Here is a 19419-nt window from a genome sequence, read left to right as displayed (position 1 = left end):
TATAAAATAATTTCGTAGTCCCAAACACACCAGTTTTGATCAGTCATAGTAGTGTTAACTAATAACATTTAAAGTTTTTTCTTGCACATAACCAATAGTAGATCTGCTTAGTCACTTTCATACTCTTCAAGTCAAACGGTTAGGCAGAAAGCTACAGTCCCGACTGAGTGTCACCTGCTCCATTAAACTCTGGGGCTTCAGAGAATTTAAATCAAGATAAAATCAAGTTTAACAATTTGTGGGCAAGGTAAAATGTCTTTCAATAATATAATTCAGAAATGATCAATAAAAGATATGTTCAAAGATACATTAGAGTCAAACATGCATTTTATTTCTTTGTAAACCTGCTTTGGAATAATTTATTTTCAAAAGTGCTATGGGGAAATGAAGGGGTGCTAAAGCAGTAAAGAAATCATCACATCATTATCAATATCTGATCAATAATTATACTTCTTATTTTGAACTGGCAATAGTAGTCGTGGACTCGCCTGTTGATTGACAGGTTTGTCATAGTTTGCTGTAAGCATAAGCCACACCCCCTCACATAAAAAAGTACATTGATTTCCTCAACATAATTTCCTCTTTGCTTCTAGTCTGATTCATTACAGCAATGGTTCATTTAATCATTTCAGCGCTGTTGATCTGTGGCATGGGTGAGCATTTCTTCACTATAATTACTTCAATTATGTAAGATTAATGAATGATTAATTCAATAATCATTAGTAAGCATTAGGTGTGAGATAGTTCTATATGCTTTAAAAGTATTTTTGTACTTTTTTTAGAGCATTTTATTGTAAGTTATCAGGGTTTTAAATATGAATATTAAAACACTGTTATTCCTCTGTGGGTTTTAGGCTTGCTTACAGCTGTTAAATCATCTCAGATAGTCAATTTGTCAGCTCAACCAGGAGAAAATGTCACTATTTGGTGTCAACACACCTCAGAAACCGGAATCAACATACACTGGTTCAAGCAAACAAACAGTTCTGTACCTATTGCCATTGTATACATGATGATAAGCTACCAGCTTAAGGAAATACACAAAATGTATTTAAATGGTTTTCAACAAGATCGTCTGCTGATGACTCTGAACAGTAAAAACAGCTCCCTGAGAATTTTAAATGTGGCTGTTTCTGATTGTGGTCTGTACTTCTGTGGTTGGGAAAGCCGGATTATTGCATTTGGTGATGGAACACACCTAGACATTAAAGGTAATCTGTCATTATCAGTACCACTATTGTAGAGGAATTTTTTGCTCCATGTCTAGCAGCAAAATATAAAAAATACATTACATAATACATAATACAAATACACGTGGATAAGTTTTAATATGCTAAATGACTCATACATTTCAAGTCTTCTTTTATTGCGCAGAGAGGAGTGTTACACCACTGCAAAATGAAACAGAAATAACAAATAAAGGTGTTTATCATCTGTCTTTCTTTAACATGCATTTGCATTAATGCTTTTATCTAGCCTGTGGTTTGTTACAGTAAAATGTGATTTCATTTGAACAGATCTCAAGAAGAGCTCGATTTCAACAAGAGACTGTTCTGAAAACCTATTTTATAAACTGACCTTTATTTTTGGTGGTATTATTGTTATACTCATCATCATTCCATTCATCATGCTCATTATTAAAATACAGAACAGAAACAACCAGGGAAAAGGTAACAGTCTATTCAATTCAAAAGATTTACTTTGGCAAATGACATAATTGTAAAAAAAAAAATTAATAATCATAATAAATAAAAGCTTTTTTTTTCTGTTGCCGCAGGTGCTGATCGCCATGTAACACAACATCATGAGGTAAACTTTTCATTAAAATAAACATTTACATTCCCTAAATATGGAAAAATTTCATTCAAATTCATTACCAAAAGTTTTTTTTTTTTTAGATGTCCTTTAAGGTCTGCAACATGTATAGGAAGAGTATGTAAAATGTCAAAAATTCTTGAACAGTTGAAATTAAAGACTAGGCTGACTGGTGTACAAAAAGATTTCAATGCACAAATCTCTGCTATTGAAAGGAGTTATAATGAGAACAGTTCACTATAATTACTTCAATTATGTAAGATTAATGAATGATTAATTCAATAATCATTAGTAAGCATTAGGTGTGAGATAGTTCTATATGCTTTAAAAGTATTTTTGTACTTTTTTTAGAGCATTTTATTGTAAGTTATCAGGGTTTTAAATATGAATATTAAAACACTGTTATTCCTCTGTGGGTTTTAGGCTTGCTTACAGCTGTTAAATCATCTCAGATAGTCAATTTGTCAGCTCAACCAGGAGAAAATGTCACTATTTGGTGTCAACACACCTCAGAAACCGGAATCAACATACACTGGTTCAAGCAAACAAACAGTTCTGTACCTATTGCCATTGTATACATGATGATAAGCTACCAGCTTAAGGAAATACACAAAATGTATTTAAATGGTTTTCAACAAGATCGTCTGCTGATGACTCTGAACAGTAAAAACAGCTCCCTGAGAATTTTAAATGTGGATGTTTCTGATTGTGGTCTGTACTTCTGTGGTTGGGAAAGCCGGATTATTGCATTTGGTGATGGAACACACCTAGACATTAAAGGTAATCTGTCATTATCAGTACCACTATTGTAGAGGAATTTTTTGCTCCATGTCTAGCAGCAAAATATAAAAAATACATTACATAATACATAATACAAATACACGTGGATAAGTTTTAATATGCTAAATGACTCATACATTTCAAGTCTTCTTTTATTGCGCAGAGAGGAGTGTTACACCACTGCAAAATGAAACAGAAATAACAAATAAAGGTGTTTATCATCTGTCTTTCTTTAACATGCATTTGCATTAATGCTTTTATCTAGCCTGTGGTTTGTTACAGTAAAATGTGATTTCATTTGAACAGATCTCAAGAAGAGCTCGATTTCAACAAGAGACTGTTCTGAAAACCTATTTTATAAACTGACCTTTATTTTTGGTGGTATTATTGTTATACTCATCATCATTCCATTCATCATGCTCATTATTAAAATACAGAACAGAAACAACCAGGGAAAAGGTAACAGTCTATTCAATTCAAAAGATTTACTTTGGCAAATGACATAATTGTAAAAAAAAAAATTAATAATCATAATAAATAAAAGCTTTTTTTTCTGTTGCCGCAGGTGCTGATCGCCATGTAACACAACATCATGAGGTAAACTTTTCATTAAAATAAACATTTACATTCCCTAAATATGGAAAAATTTCATTCAAATTCATTACCAAAAGTTTTTTTTTTTAGATGTCCTTTAAGGTCTGCAACATGTATAGGAAGAGTATGTAAAATGTCAAAAATTCTTGAACAGTTGAAATTAAAGACTAGGCTGACTGGTGTACAAAAAGATTTCAATGCACAAATCTCTGCTATTGAAAGGAGTTATAATGAGAACAGTTATAAACTATAAAAAATAACTTTTCTATTAACAGTGTTTTTCAATATTACTGTTATGTCCATAGCATTCTTAAGTGAAATAAAGTATGTGTTTTGAGATGTTATGGTCTATGGACCTGCTTCTCTTTTCTGTTTAGCTCACCGTGTCTTTAAAAAGGGCTGCATGGTTGAAATCGTTTTGTGAAAATACAACTGTTGAGCAAAATATAGCTCTGTCTTAGGGAAATTTAATATGGTTAATTCTTAAAAGTAGACATAAAGCAAAAAAAAAAATTAATAAAGTAAAGCTTGGGTATAAAGTCTGTTTTATTCTGTATGTGTGGGGTACAGCAACAATATCAGCTAGAAAAATAAAATAAAAAATCCACATTCCCAGTCTATTTACCAGCTGTCCCCAACATCACAATTAGCAATAAATTGTAAATTCTAACACCAGAGAATGTATTCGGATGCTAATAAGTCTTTATGTATATGTATGTATATAAAGCCAATGGTTTTTTTTGCTTTTATGATTTTCTTCTGAATTAAATTTAGGGTGCTTTCACAATAGCACTTTTGGTGCGCACCCAGGTTCGATTGACGTCAGCGTTTGGTACGTTTGAATGATGGGAACGCTGTCTTCCCAACTCGGGTGCACAAAGGGGTGGTCTGGGGTACGGTTCAAGTGAACTCCAGTACGGTTTGCTGCTGATATGAATGCAATCGTATTAAATCGTGGAAGTGAACCGCTATTCATGACGTATTATTTGATAAATTGAACTCTGGTTCAGACCAGGCAACTGAACCAAGTGTGAAAGCACCCTAAATGTCATTACAGTCATCTTTCAATCTGTTGCAGGAGCCTCATTCATCAGTGTATGCCGCTCTACAGTTCTCAAAACACCAGAAAAAATCCAGAAGAGCAGCCAGAAATACAGTGGATACAGATGTTGTGTATTCTGCTACTAGATAGTCCAACAACGGCACACAGTCAAATATTGTAACCTACTGTAATGTTTAAAAGCCATATGTTCATCAAGACTCTAATATTTATACGCTATATTACTAATGCCATACATTTAAAGTGCATGTGAGCTCTGCAATGTTTAGTATTTTTGATGCAATAAAAGTTGCACAGATAAAACGCATTTGAAAGTTCTAAGAAGTTTAATTTAGATATGTTTATGTTCTCTGTCATTAAGATATAAGCAGGCCCTTTCTCAAGAGGCAGGGGTTGTGAAATATATAATTTCCTATACAGACCCTGACAGGAAGAAACTGTTCAGTGTAGAATGAGACGTGCAGACGGGAACTTCAGCAGACCAGATTTCAAAGCTGTAAATATACACACTGAAACACAGCTCTACAAATTATTAAAATTATGCACACATTTCACAACAATGTACTTTGTCAGCAGCAGCCATATAGCCTGATCGTTATGAATACTGATAATATTACTCATGACAATTTAAAGAAAATGCTATTAAAACAATATTTACATCTATTTTAAAAGTGTGTAAACTTTATTTTAATAAAAAAATCACATAAAGGCTTTCTTAAATGTCTGTGTGCCAGTGTGTGCACCTGTTAGCATATGAGAGCATCACAGTTTGACTGTTTTCCACCCACCAGACTGACCCCCAGCCCTCACTGCAGCTCAACCACACAGACACATCACACTACACGCCTTTCACACTACTTTCCATAACCACAGACAAAATACCCCTTGTTTTTAAGTGAGGTTAGTCACAGATGACAGTAAATTGAATTTAAAAAAATATATATATATTTTTTTATCCTTAAACAATCAACAATTATGCCTACCCTTGCACACCTGAAGGTAATCGATAGGTGCATAGGGAGAAAAATAAACATAAAAAGGTCCAATTAAAAGAAGAAAAATAAATCCTGCACACTATCCTCACTTGGAAATATATAAAAAATAAATGTATTCATGAAACGTTATATGTGAATACATTTATTTTTTATATATTTGCACATGTATCCTTGTCAGACATTACAATTCCCATATTTTTAATGCTTAATATATATAAATGTGTGTGTGTGTGTGTGTGTGTGCATATTTATGTGGTTTATGGAGGACACAAATTTGTATAATAACATGGGTATGACATAGGTATTACAACGAGAAGGTGATTTATGAGGACATTTTCAGTGTCCCTGTAATTCAAAAGGCTTATAAATAATTCAGAATTAGTTTTTTTGAAAATCTAAAAATGCAGAAAGTTTCCTGTGAGGGGTAGGTTTAGGGGTAGGGTTGATAAAGGGCAATAGAAAATACGGTTTGTACAGTATAAAAACCATTACGCCTATGGAGAGTCCCCATAAACCATAAAAACAAACCTGTGTGTGTGTGTGTAAAAATAAAAAATAAAATTATAAATAAATGCAACTTTCAAGAGTAGCATTTTCCAGGCCAGGCTCAGTAATAAAATCACCACTGTGCTCCACTGAATCTTGACATCTTTGCTTCTATACAAGTGCCATTATTTAATAGTCATACGGTGATCTAATATAGTAATATGTCTTTTTTTCTCGTATGGTGTTTTGAAGTCTCTGTCAATGCAATTTTGTCACAAAGCACTGTTAAAATGTGCAACTGCATGAATACCACGTTAGTTCCTTTCACACATTAACTAATGGTTTCAGAAACAGACTTATGCCACTAAATACATATAAGATGGTGAATTGATGATGAAGAGATGATGCACAGCGCTCAGGCTGCGGTCAAGCTTATGTTTCTGAAAGTAACACAGAATAAACAAGCAGCCTTAAGTGTGCTTAGGTCTCTGTGGGTAAAAGTTTCCATACATCGTCTTATTGCAGTAAAACGAAAGAGTCAAATTGAAGTGTAAACATCTGAAATCTGGCTATATTTAGAGATTCTCCTCCAGCATTACCAAGCAACCATCTATTAATAGTGATTATTCAAGAACCTTTTTTAATATAGTGAATCACCATGCATACGCATTTTTTTTTTTTTTTTGCATGTGGCAGAATGTGCCTCATGCAAATAGGAGATGGTACTTTAACACGCTAACAGAAGGCGTGAGTTTGAAATTAATTCCATATTTCATATTTCTTAAAGTTCTTGCTAAAGCCCATTTGTAATATCAAATGTTAATATTTATTCAATCCCATAATGCACCGCAATAACAAATGTACAGCCGATGTACACTCAGCGGCTAGAGAATATCCATAATGCACTGTGATTTAATTCCTGCGTCTCGCAAGAAGATGGTGCCTGCAGATCAGATGAGTCATCCATTCATCCATTTTCCAAATGGCTTGTCCAAAGTGGGTACAGCGTAATATCATACAGGTATAAATTTATATATTGATTGATTTTTAAATAGTTTCATTAAGGTTTATGCTAGTTTCCATGACAGAATTCGAGATAAATCTTTTCATTACTAAAGGAGCTGTCAGTTTGCTAAGTTTCAAATGATTATTAAACAGCAAGCACAATGCAAAAGCGGCAGCCCTTCTGACGCACTCAGTGTCCGAATATGCTCACACGTTTTCATTCCCTCCTTCAACTGGACTATATAAGTGCACTAATGTAGGGAATAGTGAATGAGGTTAAAGATGGGTGATTTCAAACACAACACTTAATTACTTTTGTTCAGGTGTGTTTAATTAGGTTTGGAGCTAAACTCTGCAGGACAGTGGCCCTCCAGGAACAGGTCTGGACCCCCCCTGACCTACAGTGATATACAGTATGTTATTAGACTGAGTAAACAACTACTGCAGAGGATCTTAGAATTTACAAAATATGCTTTTATTTGCATTAAAATAATATTATTGATAGCATTATTTTATTGCATTAAAATAAATTTGAGGGATTCTTATATTTTGAGGGAAACTGACAGATCAAAGAACTGGATGAAAGTTGCTCTGTAGTGGTTTGACAGAAGGGAGGTGCTTTGAGCCTGTGTTTTTCCAATGACTGCACATAGGGGGCACCAGTTCATTAGTTGACATGTTTTACAGGATAATATTGTTAGTGGTCATGTTAGTGGACATGTTCTGAGGGGTTAAATAATAGATTAGGCATCAAAAAGCATGCAAAGTGTGTCCAACAGCCATGACAGACTTAATTATATGGAACAGCTCATTACTGGTTGAGCTACAATATTTAAATGTTCCCTGTATTTCTAGACTACATACTACATATAAACTTAATTTTGTGAGTATAATGTTATTGAAACAATGACTGGCTATCAATAAGGTTGATCAAATAACACGGGACCCGTTTTGTTTTTTGTTTTTTTCATTCTGAGCTTACTGTGTAGCAAGGAAATACAGAAAATTAAAGGTCAAAAACTACTAAAAATGAGAGTTCAGAAGAACTAAAAATTACCAGTTGATCATTAGGAGACACCAGAACCAGATTCACAGAGGCTCCAATAATGAGCATAAGAACAAAAGATAAGCCACATCACATGCTATATGTCTTGGGTCAGAAGGCCTGAATGGAAAATTGACAACAGCCAATCACACTTCATCTAAATCAGAAAGACAAGTCTTGATTCCCCAAAACCCAAACGTTTCACACCCACACATCATACAAACACTCAGTAAGATGTTGCCAAATGCACAGCAGACCTCAACTACTGTATGTTTAAAGTACTTCTGATATTTTTTCTACCTTTTAGGACAGGTGTGTTTGCTATGGAAGAGAGATTTGTTCTCCAAAGTTAATTCTCACCTTATAATATTTAGGAAACTGTTATGATACAGTTCTGACGATACTGTTTGTACCTTTTCCCTCTCAGGCTTCATCGCATCTGCTGCTGTAGTTCAAAACAAAGTCCTGGAGACCTTTACTGCTAAACTATAACTTTAGAGTGCTTGATATCTCAACACCATGAAAACGTTTACTCCTGGTTCAAGCAATCTCTGGGAGAAGCTCCAACATGCATCCTCAGTCTCTATGCTGAAACTTCAACACCAACATTTTATGGAGACTTCAAGAACGACAAGAAATTGTCAGTTCTAAAGAGAGGAAATATTTTTGCTCTAACCATAAAAGATGCAAAGCCATCAGATACTGGAATCTATTACTGCGGTGCCCGTGACTATGATCTCATAACTTTTAGTTGTGGGCTGTTTTTAAACTAAAGGTGAAGAGCTTGAAAAAAGTCCACACATTCAAACATCAAAGAGGCACAAGCGAGATGAAAACGATATAAGCAATTTACTGAGTGAAACAAAGGCAAACGTTTCGGTCACATGTTGACCATTTTCAATGCCAACCTAACAATGTTAGAACTAGGAGCCATCTTAATTTGAGGAATCACATGATAATTAAAGAGATCACATGATCAATCAGGACACACACACTGATCCAAAAAAAAGAAAGAAAAGAAATAGCCACAATGTGTGTATATGTAAAGCAATGGATAATCTACATCAAATTAGAGAACAATGGTTGTCTGTTGGAGTTAACAAAAGTACAATTCATAAAAAAAAACAAGACAATTGAAGTTCTTCATTTAATCCCTTCGGATATACACAGTCCATATAATAGATCCACTTAGCTTCACATTTGATCAATCTCTGAATACCAGTAAATCTCATATCACTAAGTTTATGGTCAGCATCCGCTGTTTTTAAACTACAAATGTAAGAAAACCTAGCAAAAAACAGTCATATTGCATCTCCTGAAGAAAAAAAATCACTATGAACAATGAACATCTAAATAATGTAATAATTCTCTAATTTCAGGGTTAAATACAAAACAACATCATATTAAGCAGTTTTTGTCTGCAATGGACTCGGGTACATGGGTAAATAAGAATGAGTTTAAAGGGGTCATATGATGTTGCTAAAAAGAACATTATTTTGTGTATTTGTTGTAATGAAATGTGTTTATGCAGTTTAAGGTTCAAAAAGCACATTATTTTCCACATAATGTACACTATTATTTCTCCTCTATGCCCCGTCTTTCTGAAACGCGTTGATTTTTACAAAGCTCATCGGTCTGAAAAGCGAGGTGTGCTCTGATTGGCCAGCTATCGAGAGCGTTATGACTGGCCGAATACCTCAAGCATGTGACGGAAATGTTACGCCCCTTACCATATTGTGATGATGCCCTGTCAGGCCGGAGCAACGAGACAAAAACATTAAAACCCATTATAAACGAGACATTTGTTGCATCCAGTGGGGACATAATTACGGATTATAATGACTTATACTGTCTTTTTACGTGTTGCGTTGCATCGCGCCACGTTAACATAAAACCATGTCTGCATTTGTGATCGGAGAAATGACAAACAACAAGCGCTACTCTACACTGCTCAAAACTCGCCTTTGAATCGTCAGTGGCAACTTCTTTAAATATAAAAAACGTACTTGCAGTCTGTGAGTCAGAACAGTCGGCATTGTAGTCTACTCTACCAGGATCAGGAAACAGTCCTCCATAAAATGCGCAGCACACATCTGAATATTTGGGTTGAACTGTTCTGGAACCAAACAAAGTAGTTTCGCTTTCACAACGAAACACACAGCATCACACACCGTGGCCTTGAGTGAGCGGAGGCCAGAGGCCTAGAGTGAGCGGAGGCCGGCTTGAGTGAGCAGAGGCAGGTGGGCTTGAGAATGGCGCGGCCGGTGGATTCGACGAAGGAGTATCCGGCAGGCTTGCGGTAACCACATGTGATGACCCCGGGCTGGACTCCGCTTCGTCCACGGTGAAAGCCGATCCAGCGATCCACAGCGCAAAGTTGATGTATTTCCTCAGCAACCAGCACGGATCAGCTCTAGGCATGACGAAGCAGATATCGTCCTCTTTTGGAAGGCCAAACAAAGTAGTTTTGCTTTCACAACGAAACACACAGCGCCTTCACGACATGGCGGCGGCGGCAACAACAATACTACAGCGAGAATACAAGTTACACCTTCTTTCTTTGTGTGAACATTTGGGCTGCATTATGCAAATATTCCCACATTGTGACATAGACATGTTTTAGGTAGGCGTGGCTGACTCTAAACTTTTATAAAGAATATCTCTTTGGATTTGAGACTTTAGTCTTTGCAACTTTACAGATCTTCTTTATGCACCAAGAGCTTGTCCAAAGAGAAAGGAAAAATGTAAATCATCATATGACCCCTTTAACCCAGGAGACTCTGTGAATCTTCACTGTTCAGTTCTCACTAAAAAATGTGTAGGAAATCACAGTGTATACTGGTTTAAACATGAATCAGGAGACACACATCCAGGAATCATTTATAAGCATGGAAACATGAATGATCAATGTGAGAAGACCTCTGAGAAAGATTCACATGTACAGTCCTTTATCTACAATCTCCCCAAGAAGAACCTCGGTTTAAGCGATGCTGGGACTTACTACTGTGCTGTGGTCACGTGTGGGGAGATACTGTTTGGGAATGGAAGTAGGCTTGAAATTGGAGGTGAGAAAAATGCACATGACAGATCAAATCACATTTTAATTGCTGTTTGTTTGTTTGTTTACTTATTTATTTAATAATTAGAACCAGTTTCCGAGACCACATGGACTGACTTAAAGGTCCCAGTTTTGGTAGCAACAAATATCTTGTGGTTGGTGATCATCGCTATCCTTCTATGTAAGAGAGTACAAAAACGACAAGAAACATTTTCTGGTAAGTCATTTCCTTATCAAGAATATTCACTGATGACTAGGGATGTAACGATTAACCGCGAGCCGGTTGAAAATCGATTTAAATATGTGACGATTCAAATCGGTTGAGATGCTAAACAACTCATGATTCAATTAGGTGTAGGAGTTTATATGAATGTATGTCTGAGGGGAACTTACTGTCTTTCGATGGTATGTTTTCTTTTCATTTTGCCTCTGTATACTGCATATTAAAGTTCATAAGTGCAGCGCTGCTTTGTTTTCAGCGGAAACCAAAGAAAACGCTTTAAGCGCCACCTGCTGGCAGAGAGTGAATCGGCGTCTCATTCAGCTCGTCTGCTGTTTCTGTTTCATGCGGATATTTTTTATGCATAGTTTCACTTTGTGTTACTTATTTATTTGATTTGCGGCTTTTTTTAAATTTCAATTTAGTTTTGTTATTTAAATTTACATTATATTGAAATGTTCTTATTTCTGAGGGGAACTTACTGTCTTTCGATGGTATGTTTTCTTTTCATTTTGCCTCTGTATACTGCATATTAAAGTTCATAAGTGCAGCGCTGCTTTGTTTTCAGCGGAAACCAAAGAAAACGCCACCTGCTGGCAGAGAGTGAATCGGCGTCTCATTCAGCTCGTCTGCTGTTTCTGTTTCATGCGGATATTTTTATGCATAGTTTCACTTTGTGTTACTTATTTATTTGATTTGGGGCTTTTTTTAATTTCAATTTAGTTTTGTTATTTAAATTTACATTATATTGAAATGTTCTTATTTAGCAAACGCTTTTATCCAAATCGACTAACAAATGAGGGCAACAGAAGCAATCAAAACCAACAAAAGAGCAATGATATACAAGTGCTATATTAGTATATTATTATAGTGTTATATTTCAATTTCACAAAGAAATGTAGGCCTACAGAATTTTGTCCAAGCAATAATAAAAGGACACATTTAATTTATAATTTGTCTTAAATCTCATTTTGTTAAAAAAAAAATTGTGAATCGAAACGTGAAATCCAAATCGTGAGTTGAGTGAATCGTTACATCCCTACTGATGACCATATTGTATGATAATGTTGATTATTAGAGCATTACTGACACTGATTATGATGATGAAATTAAATCAGAATTTAAAAATGATTACAAAATATGATGAATTCTGATTTTATCATTGAGATATGATTGAGAGAATTTTTATAATTTTGGAGCACTCATGTATAAACTGACATATCAAAATGTGTCAATTTTAATATTTTATATACTTTTAAAATGTATCTTACTGAATACTGCAACTGAAAAGGTTCATATTCTTTACAGACACCCAGCCATTGCAAACAACACTTTCTTCTTCTCCTGCTAATGAGGTAAATTTCAATAAACTGTATTGCTATAATATAATATAGTTTATTATTTAAATAAACTATATTGATTCTTTTATGTTTAATTTATTTAATAATTTGCTGTTGGTTTTAGGGTGCAGCAGAGGAGTTGAGCTACGCAGCAGTACATTTCCATGGAAGAAACTCAAACAGACACGAGACTGAAAGAAGCTCAGACACACACGTTATATATTCCACTGCCAGAGGTTATAGTATCAAATAACAATTCTGTGATATTGTCCGCGATAAGTAATATTGTCCTATGTGTGTTTATTAGTTATATTTGATGTATCCGAGTGCTGTTATTATGAGTGCTAATAAAAAGAATGCTAAAAACTTTTGTCTTTTTATTTATAGTGATTCTATTAATATCCACAGCAAGCCTACCAGTTACTAACACTGGATGATTCCTCAAGAAACATAAGGTTTTAAATCCATTGGTGGAAAAAACCTTTTATAAAAACGTTAAATTTAATTTGCTGATAGTCTTATTCTTATATTATTCAACTATTGATCAGTGAACCAAAACTGAAATATTGCAATATACACAAAAATATATATTTTTAATCCAAATTGAACCTAAAAATATGTTTTAAAAAAACTAACAAACATGTATATACATAAGTCAAATTTGAAAGGTTTAAGCTATCCTTCATCAAATTACAGTTTAATTAATAAGACTATAACACATAAGCCTATCTGAACTATCAGAATTTCACTGGACTGTACAGTTTGTCTATTTAACTCCCCCTGCTGTTGAGAATCGAAACTGCAAAGGTGAAGCAGTTTGTCTCAAAATGCAGTTCAAGAACATATATTTTGGTTAAATTTGAAATTGTGCCACAAGAAACTTTGATGACGCACTAATGTGATACTGAAAGCTGATTGGCTTGAATGAGTAACCCTGACATTAGGCTTGTTTGAGATGTGCCTCGCCTTGCCTGAAAAGCTCGGACACTTTTCTAACCGGCATGCATCTCGCAGTGATCACCAGTGATTGGTTCTGCGCAGATTTTGCCAAGAGGGTATAGCTGCCAAAAGGGACTCTGGCTGCAGCCTTGCGCTTGCACTGTCAGACTTGCATTCCCAGACTTGAACTCTCAGACACTTGCACTTCCGCTAGTGACGTCACTTGCAGTCTTTATATTTTTATTTTGTTCCATTTATTTATTCTTTTTGTTGAGAGTGCAAGTCTGAGAATGCAAGTCTGGGAGTGCAAGTCTGAGAGTGCAAGTGCAAGGCTGCAGCCAGACCCTTCTCACAAATTTAATTTAGCCTACCTTGGCCGCAATTTTTGGCGGAAGCAAACTGCGTTGTGTCACTTATCTATATCTATATTGGTCAGTTCTGAGAGGAGCTGTTTAGAGAGTTAGAGAGTCGGACTCACAGCCCAGAGGTTGTGGGTTCGAGTCTCGTACCGGCAGGGATTGTAGGTGGGGGGAGTGAATGTACAGCGCTTTCTCCCACCTTCAATACCACGACAAGGTGCCCTTGAGCAAGGCACCGAATCCCCAACTGCTCCCCGGGCGCCGCAGCATAAAAATGGCTGCCCACTGCTCCGGGTGTGTGTTCACGGTTTGTGTGTGTTCACTGCTGTGTGTGTGCACTTTGGATGGGTAAATGCAGAGCACTAATTCCGAGTATGGGTCACCATACTTGGCCACATGTCACTTCACTTATCACTTATCACTTTTTATGCTGTCATCCACATGAAAGAAAAATAAAATACCCGCATAGCCCGTTTTGCTTTATCTCCTTTTGAACTACATTTTTGACCTGACTCTGAGGTTATAGATTTTGTAGTAAGACCAATAAGCTAAAAAGATAAATTCCACAGTAACCTGAATTAATGCATGCAAAATAGATGTAGCTTTACTTTTTATATTTTTTAACCTCTTGTTCTTGTTGAACCTTTTGTTGTGCCTTGTTTTGGGACTTTGTATATGCTACAAATAACTAATAAAACATAGGCTAAGTATCTTGGCTAAACATTTTACCTTTTGGAAAAATAATGACCTTAATACAGGTACATTACAACAAAGCTTTCTTTACCAAAACCAACCAAATAAAGGAAACTTTAGACCACATGACAGGAAGATGTGGCAAAAGCTGTCAAGTTGCATGCAATGTGCACAAAGCCTCACCCCGACATTCAATCTATAACCCTTACAAGATCGATCTTCTATCTTGCAAAGAAAGGTCTGTTGCATGTGAAGTCTTCTACAGATCAGTTAAGATGACCAAATTATCATACATCACTTGCATTATACTTAACCTGTGTGAGTATGTATTTAAGATTTTTCTTTAATCCTTTGTCAAATTAAGTACTTTCTGACACAAACAATTCATAAAAACACTCGGCAGTGTTACTCAATATGTACTGTACACAGTCTGATTTTGCAGGTGGTTATAATTACATTTTTAATTTTTAATATTTAGGTAGGCTGTTGGGCATTTTTTTACATGTCAGCAGTGAGAGTTCGACCTGGACACTCCACAGCAGTGCTTCACACCATACGATTGGCACTTTAAAGTATTCTGGCTAAAATTTCAAAACAATTCTGCTCCAGACTTTGTGGCTTTGGCTGAATACAAAACTGGCATAATGATTGGAGAGAAATTTCAGGATCTTTCAAAGTTTAGATTAACATGGAACCAGCTCAGCAAACATCGAGCAAACAGACATCGCTGTGTACTACTGTAGGATGATTATTTATTGTTATTTTTTTTTACTTTTGCAAATGGAACAAGACTGATGTTTGAAGAGATTTTCAGATTGACTATCCATTGGTCCAATGACAGAATCCAATGGCATGGGTGAAGGTATTCTGCTGCCCTACACGCTGAATTTCTGCGTGTAACGTTAGGTCTGCACTTCTTTAAAGTTGCTCCAATTCAACAGTGGGCAAACGACTTATGTAGGTACAGATCAGTAATATTTATTCTATGTCTTGCAATAGCAAAATTTAAATGATTCATTATAAGATTATTTAAAAAAAAAAAGCATATCAAGGAACACAATATTAAAGGGGACATAACACACACAGTTTCGGCCAATCTCATGTTAATCTTGAGTAGCTATATAGTAGTATTACATTCTTCATATCTCCGAAGAGTCTTTAGTTTTGTCAGATTTATAAAAGAAAAATACAACTTTACGCTTCACTCCGAAAACAGCCGAGCTCCTGGAGGTGTGCCAAAGAGAAGCTAAAGAGTCGCGAGCGCTTATCAACAAAACAAAGAAATTTGATGCAGTTTTACTCACCGCCTCATGACCGGGATATTTAATTGCTGGGACTGCTCCATCTTTCAGTATCAAACATTGTGCAAATCCAGTGTCGAACTGGGCCTTGTTTATAAAACATTCGTCACCGAAATGACAAGAACAAACAAACACACGTGCCAAACTCCATTGTCCCAGAGAAACAAACTGCATCCACTGTTCACGTAACGCTGGGTTCTTTGGGAAGCTGAACAAGGTTATCTTTCCCTCACAACCAAAAATACACTTCTTTGGAGACATTCCCAAATGGCAATGGCCGCCGCGTACACGTGTCCGTTAAGTCCACGAGACCGTAGGGCAGGGTTCCTCAAATCTTGCCCTGAAGGGCCAATGCGCTGCAGAGTTTAGCCCTGATCAAACTCACATACCTGTGATTTTCTAATGATCATTGATTAGCATGCTCAGGTGTGTTTGATTAGGGTTAGAGCTAAACTCTGCAGGAAAATGGATCTCTTGGGCCAGATTTGATGATTCCTGCCATAGAGTGTCCCATTCATCATTTTAGCTTTCAGAAGGGTGCTCACGAGCGCCCTCAATGCGCACTTCTGCTGAGCCTGCACTTGGGCGAGCTCCGCAGCAGACTTCTACCCGACAGTCAAAGCGGCATTACGTCACGAAAGTGTGGACTCAGAGGAAGACCGCGAGGGTTTAGGGTGCAAGTGTGGAGCTGCCGAAAGAAGCACGTTGATGGGTGTGCTCTTGCACGCGCTCTGTTTGCTGTGCGTGCACTCTTCCAGGAGAAGGGCCCATACAAGGAATTCCGCCCTTCATGACATCATGAAGGGCCATGCTCGAAAAAACTTTCCGAAACTAAGGAGTGTATTTGGCACAGAAATACTCCGTCATACGTCCAAATCGTTATTTTGTAACTTTGGCCATGTTTAGCATGAAAATCCAACTCTTTAACAGTGTAAATAACTTTTTCAAAAGCATGAAATGGCTTTAGACCACCCTTTTTTAACCATCAGCTAAACATGATGGGGACACTAAACTGTCAAAAAGCACCGTCTTTCGGATGAGACGTTAAACCGAGGTCCTGACTCTCTGTGGTCATTAAAAATCCCATGGCACTTCTCGTAAAGAGTAGGGGTGTAACTCTGGTGTCTTGGCCAAATTGCCATGGTGAAGTTTATTAAAATCGCGTTGCAGTTTACTTCGACTCCTGATATTAATTCAATCTGACTCCAGTTCACAAAGTAAAAATTAATTTGGCTGATTCCCTAAGGTTTCTATAGATATCGCGATATCGCGATATATCGATATTGTGAATTCTTTTGGACACAATAACCGTGGCGTGAAAAATCTAATATCGTGACAGCCCTACATTGCTGTATGGATATAATTTGTCTAAATAACTATGCAGTGATATAATTGTAAAATAAAAAAAAAGCTAAACCTTTTTTTTTTAGTGTCCGTTTCAGTTGCCGCAGATGCTGATCACCACAACACAACAGCATGAGGTAACTTATCATTAAAATAAAAATATTCATTCTCTAAATGTGTAAAACGTAAATTTGAATCCATAACCAAACATTTATTTTTTTTTGGTAACACTTTACAATAAGGTTCCATTAGTTAATGTTAGATAATGTATTAACTAACATGAACAGGCCATGAACAATACATTTATTACAATATTTATTCATCTTTATTAATGTTAGTTAAGGAAAATACAGTCGTTCATTGTTAGTTCATGTTAATTCACAGTGCATTAACTAATGCTAACAAGCACAACTTTTGATTTTAATAATGCATTAGTTAATGTTGAAATTAACATTAACTAAGAATAATAAATGCTGTAGAAGTGTTGTTCATGCTTACTTCATGTTAACTAAAGTGGTTAACTAATGTTAACTAATAAACCTTATTGTAAAGTGTTACCTTTTTTGTGTCTTTGTTTTTACTTAGTAGTCCGCTAAGATATGCAACATGTATAGTATGTATTGGAAAACAAATTGGTAACACTTTACATTAAAAGTGTTTATAAAGGGGTTCATAAATGACTAATAACTCATTTACAAATGCATTATAAATCATTGATAAGCAGTTACAAATGCATGAATAAAAATTGTGATTTTAATGCAATACCTGCCAAACAGTGAGCCATTTTTAACTCACATGTTATAAATGCCTAATAAATATATTTATTAATACTTATTTCACTCAAACCTAGATTCCGGATTTATTTCATGATGCAGCAAAAATTGACCTTTATAGTGAGACTGAAGGTGTTGCATTTATGGTTCTCTCATTTATATCTCATGACTCATGTCACTTTTTGTACAATGTTTCTTACCAGAATCTACTCTGTACCTTACCCATGATACGCTGCAAAATTCATTATGCCTATCCACAGCAATGATTAGAAACTGATATTTTGTTTATCAAGATGAAATTATCAAACTTTATTTTGGGGCGAAAAAAAATCATAAAAGCACAACAATGACTTGATGAAATCTCAATAATGAAAATTTTAATTCCAGTATCAGTTACCTCTGAACCTTAATGTAAATAATTTATGAATGAGTTATAAACATTAATAACCTGTGGAAGTGAACCATAATGTAAAGTGAACACCTGTGAACCATTTATTAATGAGTTAGAAAACGTTAAAAAATGTCTAAAAGTGAACTTTATTGTAAAGTGAACAGCTTTGAACCATTTATTAATGAGTTTAAAAATGGCTCACTATTTGGCAGGTATTGCATTAAAATCACCCTTTTTACTATGGAAGTCAATGGGGATCAACAACTGTTTGGTTACTAACATTCTTCAAAATATTGTCTTTTATGTTCCGCACAAGAAATAAACTCATCGAAGTTCGGAACAACATGAGGGTGAAAAAATGGGCGAACTCAAAAAATACATTTTTGGGCGAACTATCCCTTTAAGTCCTGTTACGATCTTACAAGTTCAGTGTTTTAAATGGGTTCCAAATTTAAATCAGTGGTTACTAAAGAGACAAGCTATTACTCTGACTGAAGTTTTCAATTTGTACTTACCTCAGACTTGTCAGCAGCTTAATGTCCTTATATCTTATATATAGCTTCTGTAATGAAATTAACTCATTTGTAAGTCGTTAATTCTATAAGGGAATTAATCATTAATTTTATTTCTAGCTCAGGTTTTGAAAGGACTCGAATCTGAAAATTCTGAGTCAACCTGATTAAAACTGAATTCAAATCTGATAGTTTACACTTTAAATCAAGGGTCGTCCAGCGAGCCGGTGATTCTTAGTATATTTTAACAACTTGAATCTTTGTATTTCCCTGGCCACGGTCAATACAATTATTATAAGTAAGCTATTATAGTAATTATTATAAGTAAGCTACGAGCTAGGTAGCAAGGGATCTTTGGCAAAAGTTTTAACCTTAAAATTATATGACACCAAACAATGATTCTTTATAAATGAAACATGAATTTTATTGGCTATTCTAGATTACATCAAAACTAAGCTAAAACACACATACACACAAACATAGTTTCTTTAAAATGAGAGTTGACGGAGTTGCATGAAGTTTCAAAGTTCTAACTCGTTTTCACGAGTGATTTAAATTCACCTGAGAGAATTCACCAAGCAGAGAATTTTAGCTTATGTTTACTGCCTAAATTAGCTCGACACCAGTTCAGCAGAGATAAGATTTTGTTCGTTTACTTGCGTTCTGCTGGGTTGACAGCTGAAAAGCTGAGTTGTCCCGTTACTGACGA

The 19419-nt window shown here is 35.6% G+C and overlaps 2 protein-coding genes and 1 pseudogene across 2 annotated transcripts; all 3 read left to right on the top strand.

The window, feature by feature from the left end:
• The first annotated feature begins 610 nt into the window (after positions 1-610).
• Positions 611-1940, top strand: LOC107603124 (uncharacterized). Its single transcript, XM_016295838.1, has 5 exons — positions 611-653; positions 855-1211; positions 1518-1670; positions 1778-1809; positions 1899-1940. Exons 1-5 carry the CDS (start codon positions 611-613, stop codon positions 1938-1940), a joined length of 627 nt encoding a protein of 208 aa, XP_016151324.1.
• Positions 1941-2219: 279 nt separating this feature from the next.
• On the top strand, positions 2220-4385 carry LOC107603123 (uncharacterized; the record flags this gene model as incomplete). The annotated part of the gene is made up of 4 exons (XM_016295837.1): positions 2220-2595; positions 2902-3054; positions 3161-3192; positions 4268-4385. Coding segments are annotated over 4 exons (675 nt in total), but the record flags the coding sequence as incomplete, so codon positions are not given.
• A 3664-nt stretch (positions 4386-8049) lies between these two features.
• LOC107603122 (uncharacterized) overlaps positions 8050-19419 on the top strand; it is a 23951-nt pseudogene continuing 12581 nt past the window's right edge.

This window comes from Sinocyclocheilus grahami, unplaced genomic scaffold (assembly GCF_001515645.1).
Source record: "Sinocyclocheilus grahami isolate Dianchi unplaced genomic scaffold, SAMN03320097.WGS_v1.1 scaffold341.1, whole genome shotgun sequence".
Classification (NCBI taxonomy): Eukaryota; Metazoa; Chordata; class Actinopteri; order Cypriniformes; family Cyprinidae; genus Sinocyclocheilus; species Sinocyclocheilus grahami.
This window is presented reverse-complemented; position numbering and strand designations above follow the sequence as displayed.